An 18117-nucleotide genomic window follows, 5' to 3' on the forward strand; every position below is an offset into this window, starting at 1 on the left:
CTGTTTATGTGAATAGGACACGAGTCTATAACTGATATGCAGCATCTTGGAGTTAAGATCTCACCTTTGTCCTTAACCAGCGCACGAATGCGTTGTTTCAGCTCGAGCCTTTCCTCCTCAAGGCGCTCAATCTAAGGAGAGTCCCGTTAAAAGTCACAGACAAAATTAAAATGGGATAACGGACCAAAGCCAGACCGTAGAGATAAGTTTTTACCTCTTTCAGCAGGACCTGGTTCTCTGCTTTGTACTGTCTCTGCTTCAAAACCTTTGATCTCTGAAATTCACTCAAATCCAGTTCTTCCTTTGGATTTAATCCTGGTGAGGGAACATGATCCCAATGAGGGTCAAAGGTGATTATAATCTTAGCAAAATAAATATGGGATATGAAAACCATCTTTATGTCTAGGTGTAGATAAAAACAGAGATACAGTAATTGAGAAGATCCATGATGGCAATCTTAAAATAATAAGCAGGTTGAAGAAAATTACCTAGCCGTTCTCGTAGGTCTTCGTTCTCATCTAGTAAATTGTTGATTTTGATCTCCAGCTGGTTAATCTCTTTTATCATGGCTTCTATCTCCCGGTCTCTCACTCGGATTTGATTTTTACATTCTTTGATCTCAGTGATTGCAGCTTCCAAACCATCCGTCCCCTGAAAGACAGTGAAGTGCTTCAAGACATATGTCTATGTAGGCATAATATAACTTTCTATAAGCTAAAGTGTCCCCTTGTTGTTTTCTAAACGTTTAACTCTTCAATTATTTGTGATCAAGTGTTGCTACTTATGTCAGACATTGTAAAAGTTGCACCAAAACCTTTCTATTTGAGAAGCCACCCAAAAACTTTATTGCACGAATATAGTGTGATCATTTTTTTTTATTTTTAAAATCATATTATTAACTCAGATACAACCTGATTATATGAACATAAATTGCATTATCTTTAGCTAGTGGTCACGAAGATAGATGCAACAGAACAAAAACAAATATTAAACTGTTGATAACCATATTTAAACATATATTATTTTACTCATTAAATGTATAATGTTTATATTTAAATATTTAATTAAAAAGTATAAATATGTATAAATACATTTATCCACACATATTATTTTCGTTAAATATGAGTTTTGTCACAAAGGTAGATGCGACAGATCAAAGTATGATTAAACTGTTGATAATCATATTAATATAAACTTTTTTGAAGCTGCTTGAGCAAATAATTATATGAGTTAATTCATATTTACATTTAAATGTACAGTATGTACATTTATTGACTTTTTTTTTTAAAGATTCCATAAAAAAAAAAAAAAAACGTATAAGTGAGCTTATAAGGAACAGATCCTTTGGCTCATATTGTTCCTAAACGCAACGTGCGACTTCTACTTGTAGATTCAAGAAAAATATCTTGTTAAGATGCTTTGTGACCTTATTGAGTTGAAGATGCTATTGGAAAATAGAGTAACTAATTGTCAACCAAACCTCAGACTATTTATAGCAACCCCAACAAGTATTTTGACTTTGTAACGGCAGTGAATTTTACAATACTGAAGGAAAGTGCCAAGGTATGAACTCACAGACTCGTAGAGACGGATTCGACTGAGGGTGTCATTGAGTTCTTTGTCTTTGTCCCTGGCGTCACGTTCAGCCAGTTGGGCGGCACGCTCGGCCTCCAGAGCTCTCCTCTCAGCCACTAGCAGTTTACTGCTCAAGTCCTCCAACCTACGCTGCTGCACACTGACATGACCTTTTTCTTTCTTCAATGGTTTTTTCAGCTCCTCGATGAGCAAAGCGTTTTTTTCCATTTCAGTAGTGTACTGTTCGACTTGCTCTGACAGCATCTTGATCTGGTTGTCCCTCTCTTGCACAGCCTTTTGAAGTCAAACACAAAGTCAGTGACTTCTTTGAACTGTGATAGAATGAGATGAACCAATATGACGGAAACAATGAATGAAGACAGATGAATGACACATAAAGCAAAGGAAATGAGAAACAGAGATACTCACAGCACACAGTTCATATATGACCTGACTCGGCCGAGTCGTATAGGAGAAAGAATGGAAAAAGGAAACATTTGCAAGCCAATGAAGCATTTGAAAGGAAGTAGTAATGATTAAAAGGAGCGTGCATCAAAAAGAACACACAAATAGAGAGACAGACATAATAAAGCACACAAACTAAGCCAAATTGGCAATGCATTAGCATAGATCTGAGGCCTGTTTCACACATCTCGCGTCTGTGGCCAGTTTCAGCACTCATGTTAACAGGTTACAGCATTCATGCTGTGTTCCCAGAAGCATCACAGTGGTGATGGTGAGTTCTGCCACTGAAAATATTTCTGTCATGCGTCATGTACTAAGCTTAAGAGAAAACACATTGAAATGCACTATAAACCTATTAATCAAGAACTTATATCTATCTATCTATCTAGATCGGTGTTATCAACACAATCTTTTGCAATACAGGCTATTATGAAGAAAACATCAAATAAAAGTGAGACATTTCTTTAAAACAATACATCTGGCGGGCTACGTTCCACATGACAAACACATAAACACTTTCTATTCAGCAAATCTGACTGAATTCAGATGATTTGAGCAGTTTATAGCTACACTTTGGGGTTTTGTTCCATTCCTTATTTATTCATTCACGTCTTACTCACGTAAATTCAATTTCACAATAAACAAGTTTGTTAAAATGATCAATGGCCAACTTCTAATACTCGTTTTATTAATCACCGCTAATAAAGGCACTATTCAATGTCATAACTCAGAAATCACTTTATTTCCTATATAGAAATGCTGCAGAAACGCTGTCACACTGCAAACGCAGGATGTGTGAAAAAGGCCTAAGACAAATCTTGTATCCTAATTAATAGGGCAAAATATGTAACTAAATTTGAAGTTTGGTTGATAAATAAAAATGTATATTAGAGAAAGAATAAAAACAATGACAGTGAGTATTACAATGAATGCCATCACCTGATTAATGAAATAAATTTTAGTTGATAATTTAATAATTATAATTTTTATCAAAACACAAATGTAATATGTATACTTACATATTACAAATATAATATTCAATTCAACAAACAAATAAATCAAAATGTTAAGTTTGGGGCCGGTATTAAGACTTTTTATGTATTTGAAAGAAGTCTCTCGTGCTCACCAAGGCTGCATTTATTTGATTTAAAAAATACTGTAAAAACAGTGATATTGTGAGATATTATTAAAAATGAGAATAATTGTTTTCTATTTGAAAATTATTCATGTAATGGCAAAGCTGAATTTCCAGCATCATTACTCCAGTCTTCAGTGTCACATGATCCTTCAAAAATCATTCTAATGCTAATTTGCTGCTCAAGAAACATTTCTTATTATCGATGTTGAAAACAGTTGTGCTGGTTAATATTTAAAGACCCACTCTAATGAAAATTATGTTTTTCTAGGAGTTAACATGTTCTTGTGGCATTTTTCTGATGTTAGAGGACATATATTGAGAAAAATAAGCTCAAAGTTGTATTTCTGAGTATTTCTACATTCAAATGGCTGTGAATCAGTAGCAGACGCTAAAATGCCGGCTAAAATAGACTGGAGTTGTGACGTAGTAACTCCACTGGGCGTCTCCACACGCGACGTCTTGGAGTGAAATAATGATCGGTGATCGGTGATAACTTTGATTAACTTCGAATAATAATAATTAACGTGTATATAATACTGTTGCCCCACCGGTATTGGGGGTGTAAGCTAGCGGGAGAGACAGAGCTCTCAGCAACGGGCAGGGGGAGGGTCGTCTCCGTGCCAACGGCTCCGCCCACAACGCAGAGGCGAATTGCTAATGAGCTACTGCCGCTCTGCTGAAGCGAAGTCCCAGAAAACGGCACAGGTTTTGTGATTTTGGCTAAAAATGGCATAATCATAATTTAAAGACCACTGGGAATGTTTAAAAATAGCTCAAAATATGATCAGAGTGGGACTTTAAGGGATACATTTTTCCAAGATTCTTTGATTAATAGAAAGCTAAAAAAACAGCATTGATTGAAATGCAAATCTTTTGAGATCTTTACTGACATTTTTACTCTATTTATCTTACTGACACCAAACATATGATCGCATATTATAAATGACAAATTGAACATTTGATAAGTACATATTGACACCCCTGGTGTTCAACCTTTTTCAGGATAGAGAGCTGTGAGATATGATATCTGACTGACCTGCTGCAGTGCGATAATGTTGCTTTTGTCGGAGTCCATCTGAGCAGCTCGAAGTTTCTCCCTCAAATCTCTGATCATCTGTTGATACTCCAAAATTTCCATATCTTTCACTGATAAAACACTCTGAAACCGACACAAACACATGACAGTTACAGCATGAAGAAATTCCTAAACTACGAAAAGAATAACACTTTTTTTAATCCCTCATTTCTCTTATTAGACTAATTGTGTATTTTGTATTTGACTTTTTAGGACCATTGCTGGGTATAGGTTGCAAGGATGCAGGGCCGTAGTTAGGGTATCCAGGGCCCCTGGTATGAGATGTTGCTGTGGGCCCCCCTCGGTTGAAATGTCACTACCTTTCGCCCCTCTAGGGACGGCCCTGCTAGGATGTATGATACCTTCTGCGGGTTAGACATTTGGCACTTATTTTCACAGAAGTCATGGAGTTTCATACCAGACAGAAAACTTGAGCAACTCTAATTACAAGCTATTCAACTTTTTGGATCTTTTCCATCAGGTCTCACATCTATTCAAACAAAGAGTAGTTCCAAAGTAAATGAATATAGGCTTTGTGAAAACATTTTTTTTCATAGTTGATTTGTATCAACTTGTTCAGAGTCATAAAATATTGCAACAAATATTAAAAGCATAAGTGCTTTTGAGTGTTTTTGCTCTCCCAATGAGATTATGTGACCTTTATTTGTGTCTGGAGTGTATTCTTTATTTTGGGGCAGTGTGAACTAGCCTTTAGAAAATATTCTCATGTATTTTCCAGGAACATCTTAAGTTAGTACAATAATTGATTATAAAATATATATTTTTTTTAATTATGCTATAAAAAAAATAATTTGAGAATATTATATTATATTTGACTTCTCATATTGACTTCTAAAGGCACTTTTTGTAATGTCTATTCAGTGATTTACTCGTCTGCCACAAAAATGTCTAAGTTATGTTCGTTTGTGTTATACATGATTATTTTTTTAAAATAAATTAAAAGCCCAAGTATTTTCTCATCTATATTTCTTACAACGCATACAAGCGGAATTCCATTGTAGATGTGCGACAGCACAATGTTAAAAAATAAATAAAAAATGTTTTTCTTGGATCATTAACTCAGAAGCTGTTGATTGAAAGAGTCTGGTACAAAGGCAACTATTTAATCTATTCTTCATAACTTCAGAAAATTCTTCAGAAAATGACTCCAATTTCAGACAGGTAAAACCACATAGAAACACAAGAAAACAATAACAGTGTACTACCGAGAAACGTCACCATATTTGCATACAAGCTGTTTGTTGGCTCACCTTCCACTCCTCCACTTTGGCATGAACAGCAGCCATTACTGGGTCGTCCTCTTCAACTCGAGCCTGGATCTGTTCACTTAGCTCTCTGACCTGTGAAAAGACATCCTTTTACAATGAGGTTCAATAATAATAGCAATAATTACATTTTTCAATCATAAAAGAGAGAGACCCATTTACGCACATTCATAAACTACTCGGTCGCTCAATGGCAGCTATTTATTTATGTGACTGGGACACTTAATTGACCAATCAGCTTCTAGAACTGGCCTTAACCATCTTATAATCGTGATTAAAGCACCTGAAGCTTGGCATGATCTCTCTCTTTTCTCAGCTGATCCATGATGCTATCCGTCTGCTGGACCGCGATCTTCATCTTGTTGTACTCATCCGTCATCTTCTCCATCTCCTTCACAGACTCTTCCAGATTCGTCTGCAGGTGCTCATTCTCGCTCTTCAGGTTGGCAGCCATGTCTTCGGCATGCTGGGAATAGGGAGAATATGTTGATCACAAATATGTCAAATAACAGGAGATTGCATTTGAAATGTACTTTAAAAGGTTACACATACAGGTTTCTCCTGGCTACTTTTGAGTTTGATGTACAATGTCAATACATTTTAAGTTTCACAAGGCAGGGGTTCTTCACCAGACCACCAAGACTGAAAACCCAGCACTTAATGAAAAATACCCAGCAAACATTTTGTTACTGATGTCACATTTACATATCAATATTGATATAAGCTGATGAACAATAGCGTGAACTATTTCAGATATATATATATATATATGTAAAAAGTCGACATATTTCGACAGTGGTTTCTTTTTAAAATTAAAATAAACCTTAAATACTTAAAACCTTAAAAAATATAAATGCTACTAAAAAATCATTTTATTTTCATCATATATATATTTAATCATCATATATATATTTTTTCATAATACACAATCGTATTATGAAAAAATATATATAAAAAAAAGTGACATAAAATTTATATTAAATCACCTTGAATTTATTTTCACCTTGCAGTTTATGTGTAAAAAAGGTGTGAAATATGGCCTGTTTAAAAGGGGTGCCAAAAGCATTAGAAGTGTATTATGCTTGGCAGTGATCCTGCCATGTTATGATGGCATTATATGGCAGCCTGAAGGTCATGTGGGAATTACCTGCAGGTCCTCCATGCACTGGTAGAGCTGTTGGTTGGCTTTGGTAAGTCTCCTCTGAATCTCATTGCTCTCCTCTTTGGTCTGAAGAGGCTCTCTCTGCTCTACTTCCTTTCTGTAGAATTCAACATCCTGTTGCAGCTGTTCGTTCTGCAGTAATGAACAAATCCATCACTCATCCTGCTGTCAAACATGATTTACTACTAAATGAGTGGATATCATATACAATTATAAGGTCGCATATTATAGCAGCACTTTTGAATGACTAATTCCAATCATTTGACTTGCATTGATTCATTTTCTTTAACTACACAGTGGTGGAACAGTCTCTAAGCGCTTAGGAATAAAAATGATTTAGATCTAGATTCAGGACGGTTATAGCTTGCTCTGTCGAGGAGAGAGTGTTATGTTGATCATGTACATCTGATTTAATGCTATGCATTGTTGCTAGTTACACTGATTTAAATACAAGATAAAATTATCTAACCGGCTAATGCAGATGAGGTTTTATTGAAATTGCAAGAATGAAAGTATAATCAACAAATCAGTAATATGCTGCATTATATGCCATATAATGTTTTCCAGCAAAAGAATGTTTATGAAGTTATAGCTATATAATTTAAAAAATAGTATTCCAAATGAATAAATTAACCATGGCAATAACAATTAAAATTGTTATACGCTGTTTTATTTTTAATGGGAAAAAAATAGTTTTGAATGGTAAATTATGAAGAAAACTGTATTGTAAAGAAAAATGTATATACAGACACATCACTAAAATTAAACAACATTTTAGGCGGGGCAAGTGAAATTACTCCTTGGGGAAATTTTTAGTTTTAAATGAATGGAACTTAATGGAACAAGTCTATCATATTCCAAACCAGATGGCGATTTGAATTTCTTCAAGGCCACCTTTTGGTTACCAGACCAAATCAGACTGGAGGTGCAGTTCCATTTGACATTAACATGTTTCTGATAGATAGATTGGCTACTCTAATTCTGCCTAATCTGGGGTCTTACCTTCTTTGTAAGCTGCTTTATCTTGAGGGGCAGTGACAAGAAATGACAGCAAGGAACGAAAAGGATAAAAAAAAGAACAATAACAATAACAGGCATGCATAAAAAAAAAAAAATGAAATGGTCAGTCAGGGAAATAGCTGAGAAGAGTAGGTGATAATAAGAGATATAATGGAATGGATAATTGGAAGTAATAGAAAGAGGAAGATTTAAGATAGATTACAAATTTAAAGCATTTTTGCAGGCCCAGAAAAGGATTGGACATACCTCTCTTTTTAATTTCCTGTTCTTCTCCTCTGCCTCTTCAGCACGGACAGCCAGCTGTGTGAAAACATGCATCGGTCTGTTATCAATCCTACACCTGCAGCTACAGTATTGTTCTTCTTATTATTCTATATTTTGACTTTTTATGGTCTTCTGGTTTTCATAAAAAAGGACATTTACTCAATTAAAATATATAATTTTGACATCTTCAGTTGGATTAATAACCAATTAATTCAATTAATAATTGTATATTATAATAACCAAAGCATTATATTAAGCAGTGTCCCACATTTTGAATGCACACATTATTTATTTTGAAAAAAAGTATGATTCCTTAAAATCATCACTTGAACCTTTTCTACAGCATAGAAGGAAGACAATGAATAATCTCTCATTCCATTTTCAAATTTTTTACACACATTTTAGCGTTCATCAACTCAAGCATTCAACCTTGTTACCCAAAGTTACTGTAAAAAATAGATTTTTCTTTAAATGATAGGAAATGTAATATCTCTTAGTGCTTGACGTCTTTAAGGCTACAGTGTAATTATACAAATAAGTGTATAAACGGAGAAATAATAATTAACAACGTGTACTTATTACATTATGGTTAGGGTTAGTTGCTTGCAATAATGCATAATTAACTGTTATTGCTATAGTAAATACATGTGAAGTGTAACCCGAAACATAACTTTAGTGTTTCTGGCACTATTTAGTACCCTATTCGTGGAAAGCGCTGCCTACCTCCTCATTGACTTTCCTCTCCTTGCCCATTTCTTTCTCCAGCTGGGTCACCTCTCTCTCCTTGCGCTCCAGGTGACTCTCCAGTTGGTGGATCTCATCCCGGAGGAAACGTGTGTCCCCCCCTCCCACCACGCGCTGGGCCATCTGGACAGGAAGTGAGACGGATCTGAATAAAGCTCAAGACCCAAAACTCTCCATCTGTGTATATCCGTGACACTGGTGAGCTGTGCGGTTCAATGACATCTCTCTTCTTTTCACAATGTGAAGTGTGGAACAATTTATAACAGATAGCAACACACAGAGAATTAAACCAGTAATCCTCTTAAGTACTTGTACACAGACGGTTCACAAACCGCACATAATAAACACACTTGTATGTATGAAATTCCTCCCTTACCTCCAGCTCACCTTCCAGTTTTAGAACTTTAGCTTTCAGCTCATTTTCTGCAATCAGTCAATAATATGCAAGCATAAATATATTACTAAATAAATTGCACCAACATGCTTTTACAATAAATCATAAAATATGATTAGGTTGTTTGAAACCATTAAAACAGTGCTTGCAAAGCTCTAGCGCTTAAAGGTTCTCTCAGCGATGTCGGGTGACGTCACTTCTTGTTGGCGTTGAAAGTATTGTCAAACAAAACGGAGGCTAGCTAGACCCTCCCTCCTCCTCATCCGCGCACTATCCCCCAAACCCCGCCCCCAAGTCCTTCTTGTCGGTGATTGGCTGGAACTGTTTGTCATGTTTCGTGGAGCGGGTTAGCCCAGTTTGTTTTTGTTGCCGTTTGTGGAGCCTGGGCTGTCTAGATCGCGTTTCTTTACAGTGTGTTCAGGGGACAGGCAGCCAGCGGTTAGTGAGGAGATGTTTGCTGTATGTGACAAAAAATGTTTTGGCCTAAAAAACGCGTGACATCGCTTAGAGCACCTTTAATTAATGCACATTCACATTCATTCACTCCATTCAAGCTTTGTTAGATCATTTCAGCCTTAGGTTTGAATTTAAAAAGATAATTTCCATTGATGTCAAATTTGCATGAAGAATTCTGATTGGTCTATCAAACCAGTGCATGATTTATGTAATTTTTATTTGTGTAAAGTGACGTCAAAAAAGGCATTCATTTAATCCATTTTTTATTAGGTTTATTAAAGTTGAACACTATTCTTTTATTTCCTTGCCAGCACTTTTCAGTAGGAAATGCAAATCTAATAAAGACTGTACATACCAATTCTTGCTTGGTCCACACCTGCGCTGTCTACAACTTCATAGGCACATTTAATTTCATCAAGTTTCATCTGAGGGTCAGACAGACATCAAACATAACTAACAGCAACTGCAGATGGTAAGACTTCAATGACCAGATAATTGAATTGAAAGAAATTCAAAGGCTTCCAAATGAAAGAGCAGATGTGTGGTGACGGTGCATTAGTCGTACCCTCAGGAGTGTTCGTGAGATTCTAAAGAGCTGAATCATTTTCTCTGAATCATCTGCTTTCAGGTCCCGTGGTTTGACCTACATGGGAAGGAAAAGCATGATTGTCAGATGAATTTGCAAGAAGAATGTTTTGGTCCCTAGCACATTCCAATAAGCAGATGTTAGTCTAGAAACAAAACCCAGGATAGAGATGTTCAACATTTTTTCTAGTTTTGCTGGAAAGGTAGAATTTTATTTTGAACATGCAACCTTACATACAAACAATACCCAAGCATTGTAACTTTGCATTTGCACATAGTAACACTGAATTTTAAAATAAATAAATAATTTAAAAACACTTTTTTTTTTTACACAAATTACAACTGTCCCTCAGTTTTGGCATAATTTCCAACAACCTACCAACAATTTGACACTAAATATACAATATATATACACTGCTGTTCAAAAGTTTGGGATCGGTAAGATTTTTAATGTTTTTAAAATAAGCCTCTTCTGCTCACTAAGGCTGCATTTATTTAATAAAAAACAAAAACAAAAAAAAACAGTAATATAATATTGTGAAATATTATTACAATTTAAAATAACTGTTTTCTGTTTGAATATATTTTAAAATGTAATTTATCCCTGTGATGCAAAGCTGAATTTTTAGCATCATTACTCCAGTCTTCAGTGTCACATGATCCTTCAGAAATCAATCTAATATGCTGATTTAATGCTTAAAAGAAACGTTTATTATTATTATCAATGTTGAAAACAGTTGTGTACAATTTCTTCAGGATTCTTTGATGAAAAGAAAGTTCAAAAGAACAGCATTAATCTGATTCTGAAATAGAAAGCTTTGTAACATTATACAGTACCGTTCAAAAGTTTGGGGTCAGGGGATGCATTAAATTGATCAAAAGCAACAGTAAAGATATTTATAATGTTACAAAAGATTATATTTAAAATAAATGCTGTTCTTTTGAACTTTCTATTCATCAAAGAATCCTGAATTTTATTTTACACAATTGTTTTCAACATTGATAATTATAATAATAATAATTATAAATGTTTATTGAGCAGCAAATCAGCTGAAAATTCAAAAGAGCAGCAAATTCAGCAAAAAAAATAATGATCCTGAAAATTCAGCTTTGCATCACAGGAATAAATTACATTTTAAAATTATTGTACCATAATATTTCAGTATTACTGTTTGTTTTGTATTTTTAATCAAATAAATGCAGCCTTGGTAATAAGTATAAGAGAGATATAATAATAATAATATAAAGTGGATATATGATTTGGGATACATTAAGTGTTTGCTATAAAGTCCATAACCATTTTTTTCACATTATATATATATATACACATACAGAATGGTATACATACATATATATATATATATTATAAATTAGAATATATGAAATACTATTACAATTATTAAAATATTTTTTTCCATCTTTGTAATTTCCACTACAGAATGTTTTTAAACACAAAAGACAAAATTCAATAATATGGTTATCATTTCCTGATCATTGCAACTTATCAAAACACCAAAACATACATACCATTAAAATCAAATGACAGATTTTCTCATCATCATCTCCCAGATCCTCTGGGTCTACTCCCATGAGCAGCTTCCAGTCTGCGGCGGCAGGCATCTTTCAGCTCCGGTGCAATGTCCAACAGTTGAACCTGGTAAATGTCAGTGTGATATCAGATTTTCTAACGTTACAGACAGAGAAATGTCATGCTAATGTACAATATTCTAATCTTATCCATCACCAAAGGCTTAATAATAGTATATTACTAAATAAAGGATCAAAAGACAAGCTAGATATTAGCAAGAAATACAGACCTCAGAAAACACAAGATTGGCACTGTGCAATTGGTCACATTTTGTTTTGTTTGTTAGCTACATTATAAAAATGCGTTTCTTAATGGCACGTATGCACATTTTGTATACATTCATAAAAAAGACTATAAATAACGCATTCAGACCTTATTGATAAAACAGCCTAGCCATCTTGTGTTCCCCTTCCTCTACTGCTTCTGCTGCTTCTAGGCAACCAGGAAAACAGTCGTAAAGCGGAACGTCGTAAACTCGTCTCCGTGGGTTCTTGATTTTACGCCATACGATTTGTGACGCTCATAAAATATTCTAGCTACCTTTATTTTTATGGATATAATATGGAAAATATTTATTTGTTGCTATCTTTTCAGTGAGCTGATATTGCCAAAACATAAAGTCCTATAACTAGCGCTTTGTAATTCATTACTTTTATTCTGCCAAGAATTTTGACCCGGAAGCGGTTTTGTCACTGTTAATTCAATGCTTTTAGATCGAACTTGCTGCTTCAGCCAAAATAAACACACACACATTCTGTTTTCATTTAGTTTTTTTACCAGACATGACAAGGTGAGTTGTCAATCTATTTAAATCCTGACGATCACTGATGACAGATTGAGACTGATTGTTTAAACGATTAGAGTCATTGAATGCTAATGGAACAGCTTAAGTCAGACTTGATCTTTGATCAGACCAGTGTCTTCTAAATTTAAACCAATTTATTTTAATCATCAGTACATTGATGTTATTTATTAGGAACGGATGTTGCTTTGATGTTTTCATAATGTAATGTATGCATTATCCGATTCATCTTAATGAAAACAAATGCTAACTGATAGCTAGGCTAGATGGGCTGGTCATGATTTATGGGGGTGCGCCTTCTCTGCTCCGTTCAGTCCGCACGAATTATTCTATTATTACGATCATTCTTCTGATCTATCTGTGTATTTATGTTTGCAACATGGTTGCAACTCGCAATGCAGCAGTTTGATTTAAACAGGGATTTAAAGGTCATGGGAAATTTAAGGGGATTTTAAAATGGTTTTCCATGCATGGAAAGGTCATCAAAATAAATAAAAATGTAATAAGATTGGGAATTTTGATAGTGATTATATATTTATCTATCTTTGCTCTGCTCTAAAATATTAGTACAATTATTTTAAAATAAATGTAATATTAAAGCCCCAGTCTGTAACTTCTTTGGGTTAAAAATTATCCACAATAAATTTTTGAGCAAGTACATAACCAGCCAGTGTTCAAAACTATCTGCTTGCCTTCAAAACGCTCGATTCAAAACGGTAAACTTGTAATAATGTTTTTAATTCCAGTGGTACTAGTGGATTTCCACGGGAAATTCGAGCATGTCTTTGCGTCATTACGTCACATCTGTACACATAAAGAAGAAGGAGTCTCGGCTAGTAGACTATATTGCGAGTGAGGATGTTGGAGGTGGAGATTTATAGCCTTTTCTCACAGCACTTGATATAATTAAACTTATTAATTTGATGGCGGATCCAGAAAGGTTCAAACGACAATCACCAGTGAGTGACAACTAGAGATTCACCCGCTGTAAAATGCAAAAGACTTTGGACTGAGAGTTTGGAAAAAGAGATTGCAACTCCCATGCGAAAACTTTAAATGTAGTCACGCAATGCTGATGTTGTTAACATTAACAATTTGAGAACAAAGTATAATTTGCCCGGTTTGACGTGATATGATAATCGATCGTTAGATTTAATCAGCGCGATTTACTGCTATGCTTTTTTTGCAATGCTGTTAGTTGGTCAGAAGAACAAAAGTGATACTTGTTCAGATGACATTTTCGGGTGAAAATTCTTATGTTGGTCATACTTCCAAAAAGTAGAATCGGTGATTCTGAATGGCAGTATCCACACCGGCACGGCGACTGACAGCCGCACATTTTCCTCAAAACATTGGATTCATCCGCGCTGTGCCGTGCCGAGGTACAACTCACGTAAAGTTGATAATGCCGCGAATTACTGCAATTGCAGATTTCGAACAGAGATGGCGACAGAGGAAAAACTGCGGACTGCAGCTTTAATTTGTTTAAGTTTTAGTAGTTTTTTTTTATTTGAATGTTTTTATTTAGCTTTTTTTATCTCATTTGTAGTAATTGTAATACTTCTTAAACTTATTTAATTGAGTTGCAGAGTTTGTTTAAATTAAGTTTGATCCATTATTTATATATTTCAGATTTATTTTAATGAACAGAATCAATTTTAATGGTTGTAGTTAACAACAATAACAACACTGTTTCGTAGAGCTTGCGAAAACGGTTTGTCAGTATTATCATCATTAAATATTAAATAAAATAATAAATAATAGTAACATACTTCCTCTGTCTTACAATATAAGATATCGACCAAACCGTAAATGGCTAGCCTGACTTCGTCATACTCATATTCTAGTCAAATTTTGAGTCTGATACTGCTCCATAGGGCTTTGATTATGAGGCGTGTCTTAACCGAACCAGAACAAAAAAAAAACTCTGACCTAAAACCAATCAGAGCAACGCAGTAAGTGACTTATGTTGAGCTACGCATAGTTGTCAACAGAACTCAACTGCACGCACGCTGGAGGAAGTAGTAAAATAATGAGTGTTGCTTCTTTTACTTGGTCCTCCATGAGTGCGACCAAAGGAGAAACCACACCGACCGCAGGGCTTTCATTGCGTCCCGTCTTCTTAGCGACCATCGGAGCCAGCTGATAAATTAAACTTTTGTCGAATCCCGTAGGAAGGACGGCAAACACATCTTTCCGATCGACAAATGCCTTGATTGCAGTTCTCTGTTCGTCTTTTAAAATTAATGCGCTGTCGATTTCTTTTACAACAGACGCGATAGCGGAATCTATACATCTCAATTCTCCAGCTGGAGTCATCTCTGAGGGAAACCAGTTCAACCCAAGCGCTCTTTGATAACGTGATGATTACGTAACTGCAGATCATCTGTCCATCATCGTATAAAGCCCGCCCTGGCACTTTGATTGGCCCGTCGATTTCTGAACCGATCATAATTACTTCTCAATGGATCGAGTCCAGACCGAACTTCCCGACCAAAAAATGTTGTGGGCGGGGTTCGGGCGGGCATCCAGGCTAGTAAATGGCAGTGACTAAAAATTGGTCAAAATGTTGACACCTTCTTTGCGATTAAAAATAAATCAGATCGTAAATGGTGCTGTAGAGCACAAAAATAGAAATTGTCATTGTCAACAGTCATTAAAATAATTTTTAACTTCAACATGGATACCTGAAGCCAATGAAGAATGCAGGGTGTGGCTTAGTTTACTAAAAAGGCTATAATTTCTAGATCAAATAAGTAATGAAATTTGGAAAATGTATGTAGTACGTTACTCTAGGGAGGCTACATAAGTCTGACTCGTCTCAACCTATTGGTGGCGCTATACAATCATTAACATTGAAAGGTCCTATGTGAATATATGAAGCCAGTTTTAAAATGCCTGGCATCAGCAATCAGATCTTTGAAATGAATCAAACCAGTTCACACAAAGGTCTGAATGATTTATTGGCAACACTGCCTGAATTCAAATTATTTTGTAATCATGTCAGGAGGCCCAATTGTTACTTGTCTGCCTTTGCAGTGCTCAATGAGGTCTCACGTCAGCGATGGCTGTAGTCTCGTGGAAGGAGATCTGTCTTCTGACTGGACTGGTGGTGGGCTGCTACTGGAACAGCCTGTTCTGTGGTTTTGTGTTCGATGATGTCTCTGCTATCTTGGATAACAAAGACCTTCGTCCCACCACACCGCTGAAGAACCTCTTCCTCAATGACTTCTGGGGCACACCTATGTCAGAGGTAGTACATCTTTCTTTTGAATAGTGAAGAACTTCAGCTTGCTTTCTCAATGAGATATGTTTTTGTTTTGGAGGCTTGTCGTATCCAACTTTGTCTTTTTCTCCAGGAGAGGAGCCATAAGTCTTATCGGCCACTTACTGTTCTCACCTTCCGCCTCAATTACCTGTTCAGCGAGTTGAGCTCCTCGTCGTACCACCTCCTCAATGTGGTTCTTCATGCCGTGGTGTGTGTCCTCTTTCTCCACTTCTGCCGTCTGCTCCTGGACCGAAGCACCAGCCTCACAGCGGCCCTGCTGTTTGCCGTCCATCCCATTCACACAGAGGCTGTAAGTAACTGCTATTATGTCATTTTAAAGTGCCGCTATTATGCTTTTTCAGATATTACCTTTCATGTAGTATGTAACATAGCTGTTTGTTCAGTTCAGTTCAGTTCAGTTCAAGTTTATTTATATAGCAAGTTTAAGAACAACCATGATTGACCAAAGTGCTTAACAAAATTCAAGATAAAAAATTAAATAAAATAAAAATACACAAACAATATACAATAAAAATAAGCAACAATAGGTCAAGATGTCAAAGCTCAACTTGAATTGAAAGCCAAGGCATAATAATGGGTCTTAAGCAAGGACTTGAATGTTACAATGGTCCGAGCTTTCCTTACATGAATAGGTAAACTATTCCAGAGGTATGGAGCAGCCACTGCAAAGGCTCTGTCACCTTTATTCTTCAACCTAGATCTGGGCACATCGAGGAGCAACTGATCAATGTAACAGATCAATGTTTATGAATGTAAAAGGTCTGCAAAGGTTTAAAGATCAAAGTGCATTATAAATGGACTGGAGTTATTGTCTCCCAAAAGAAAAAAGCATTTCTGAACTGCCTGAAACGTGTCATCAGTAATTCCAATCTTACTTCCTGCTTGAACCTATGTAGGTTTGTAACAAATGTGCAAATTCCAGTCTATGGTCTTCATTGGCTGCCCATGAACTACTACTTTGACTCGCTCTCAAATTCTGTAGCTGAGGCCTGGAAAAGTCTGGTTCGTGTTGTTGGTATGTCGAGAAGATGCTGCGCCTTGCATTTCCAAAGGATGAGGACTCCGGTACGAATTGATATCAGGGTTTCCGCGGGGTCTTAAAAAGTCTAAAAAAGTCTAAAATTTCAAAATCACAATTTAAGGCCTTAAAAAGTCTTAAATTTGCTGAAGTATTGTGTTCTAGGTCTTAAATCGTTTTAAACAGGTCTTAATTTTCCTTACGTCCATGTAAATCTCATTGAAATGCTCCCGCAGCGCTTTGGGATGTTTTTTTTTAGTCCGTGGTGTTGTAGTTCCTCATTTCGCTAGTCCAAATATAATTCGCTGTATTACGACTACAAAATAGACCAACATGCAACAGCCAATCAGCTTTGAGCTTTCGTGTTATTGGCGCGCATGTCAGATACCACAGACAGACGTAAAACGGATTTTATTCAGCTATGGGGAAGTGCAAGTTTAGCGAGACTTGGCTTGAAAAATCTGAATTTCGTGCTTGGTTAAAGCCAGTTGCAAACAACGTATTTGAAGCCTACTGCTTCTCATGCAAGAAAGCTATTAAATTGGGAACGTTGGGTGTACGGGCACTGGAGTCACATGCAAAAAGTGATAAACATCTAGCGCTAACTGCTGTGAAGGGTCTCCAGCAAACGACAGTCTTGTTCTTCCAAGTATCTGGCGGCTCCAGCACTTCTTCTACACTGCCTAGGCGAGGCCCACACAGTAGCTATGCAACTCCCGCAATCGACCTCCATGTCGCTTTGGTCATGAGGAAATCGGGGAATAGTTTCAAACGATGTTTCCGGACTCTGACATTGCTAAATCCTTCAGGTGCGGGAAAGATAAAATGACCTATATTACGCGCTTTGGAATAGCCTTTAATTAACCATTAAAATAGCATAATAACAGATTTATCAACATGTTTTATGTACAGTATGGTATGGTATGTTATGTAGTTGGAAGGGCATTTGCAATTTCGTTGTATTTTAAATGCAATGACAATAAAGTTTTCTATTCTATTGAATAGTATCTGACATGTGAATGAACTCCAGTTGTGGAATTAGTTATTGCTACTTTCATGTAAAGTTTCTTTATTAATCCTGATGCTTCTGGTTGACCTTGTTATAATGTTGAAGTTTCCCCATTGGTCATTTTGCCTTTGTTGCTTGCGGAAATGAACTTTGGCACAAAGTTGAGGAACAAACACATGGATGAAGCGACTTTGCAGATGCCGCCTCATGATGGCAGTAATAGATAGAGCTTCATGTCCCAGTGTGC

The 18117-nt window shown here is 36.0% G+C and overlaps 2 protein-coding genes across 5 annotated transcripts in view; one reads left to right on the top strand and one right to left on the bottom strand.

Moving 5' to 3' along the window:
• Positions 1-11812, bottom strand: part of cep290 (centrosomal protein 290) — a 32639-nt gene extending 20827 nt beyond the window's left edge. For 2 of the 4 annotated variants that reach the window (XR_008807129.1, XM_056251004.1), the window contains exons 1-15: positions 11692-11812; positions 10145-10222; positions 9935-10004; positions 9106-9152; positions 8709-8852; positions 7968-8021; positions 7704-7724; positions 6687-6833; positions 5823-6005; positions 5525-5614; positions 4215-4337; positions 1576-1869; positions 489-651; positions 215-315; positions 65-131 (exon numbers count right to left, since the gene is read on the bottom strand). Coding sequence is in view for 3 of the 4 variants with exons in the window: in XM_056251004.1 (XP_056106979.1) it covers positions 65-131; positions 215-315; positions 489-651; positions 1576-1869; positions 4215-4337; positions 5525-5614; positions 5823-6005; positions 6687-6833; positions 7704-7724; positions 7968-8021; positions 8709-8852; positions 9106-9152; positions 9935-10004; positions 10145-10222; positions 11692-11784 (1675 nt within the window). In the remaining variant the exon portion in view is untranslated. Of the gene's footprint in view, positions 1-64; positions 132-214; positions 316-488; positions 652-1575; positions 1870-4214; positions 4338-5524; positions 5615-5822; positions 6006-6686; positions 6834-7703; positions 7725-7967; positions 8022-8708; positions 8907-9105; positions 9153-9934; positions 10006-10144; positions 10223-11691 lie in introns of those variants that run through there. The other 2 variants (XM_056251005.1, XM_056251006.1) reach the window with 2 other exon arrangements.
• Positions 11813-12444: 632 nt separating this feature from the next.
• The window catches only part of tmtc3 (transmembrane O-mannosyltransferase targeting cadherins 3), a 45266-nt gene continuing 39593 nt past the window's right edge, over positions 12445-18117 (top strand). Inside the window, exons 1-3 of the mRNA XM_056251007.1 lie at positions 12445-12542; positions 15594-15807; positions 15914-16132. Coding sequence (XP_056106982.1) covers positions 15619-15807; positions 15914-16132 — 408 coding nt within the window. The 5' untranslated portion in view covers positions 12445-12542; positions 15594-15618. The remainder of the gene's footprint in view (positions 12543-15593; positions 15808-15913; positions 16133-18117) is intronic.

The sequence above is a fragment of the Rhinichthys klamathensis genome, unplaced genomic scaffold, assembly GCF_029890125.1.
Source record: "Rhinichthys klamathensis goyatoka isolate OS25496 unplaced genomic scaffold, OSU_Roscu_1.1 h1tg000076l_1, whole genome shotgun sequence".
In the NCBI taxonomy this organism is placed as follows: domain Eukaryota; kingdom Metazoa; phylum Chordata; class Actinopteri; order Cypriniformes; family Leuciscidae; genus Rhinichthys; species Rhinichthys klamathensis.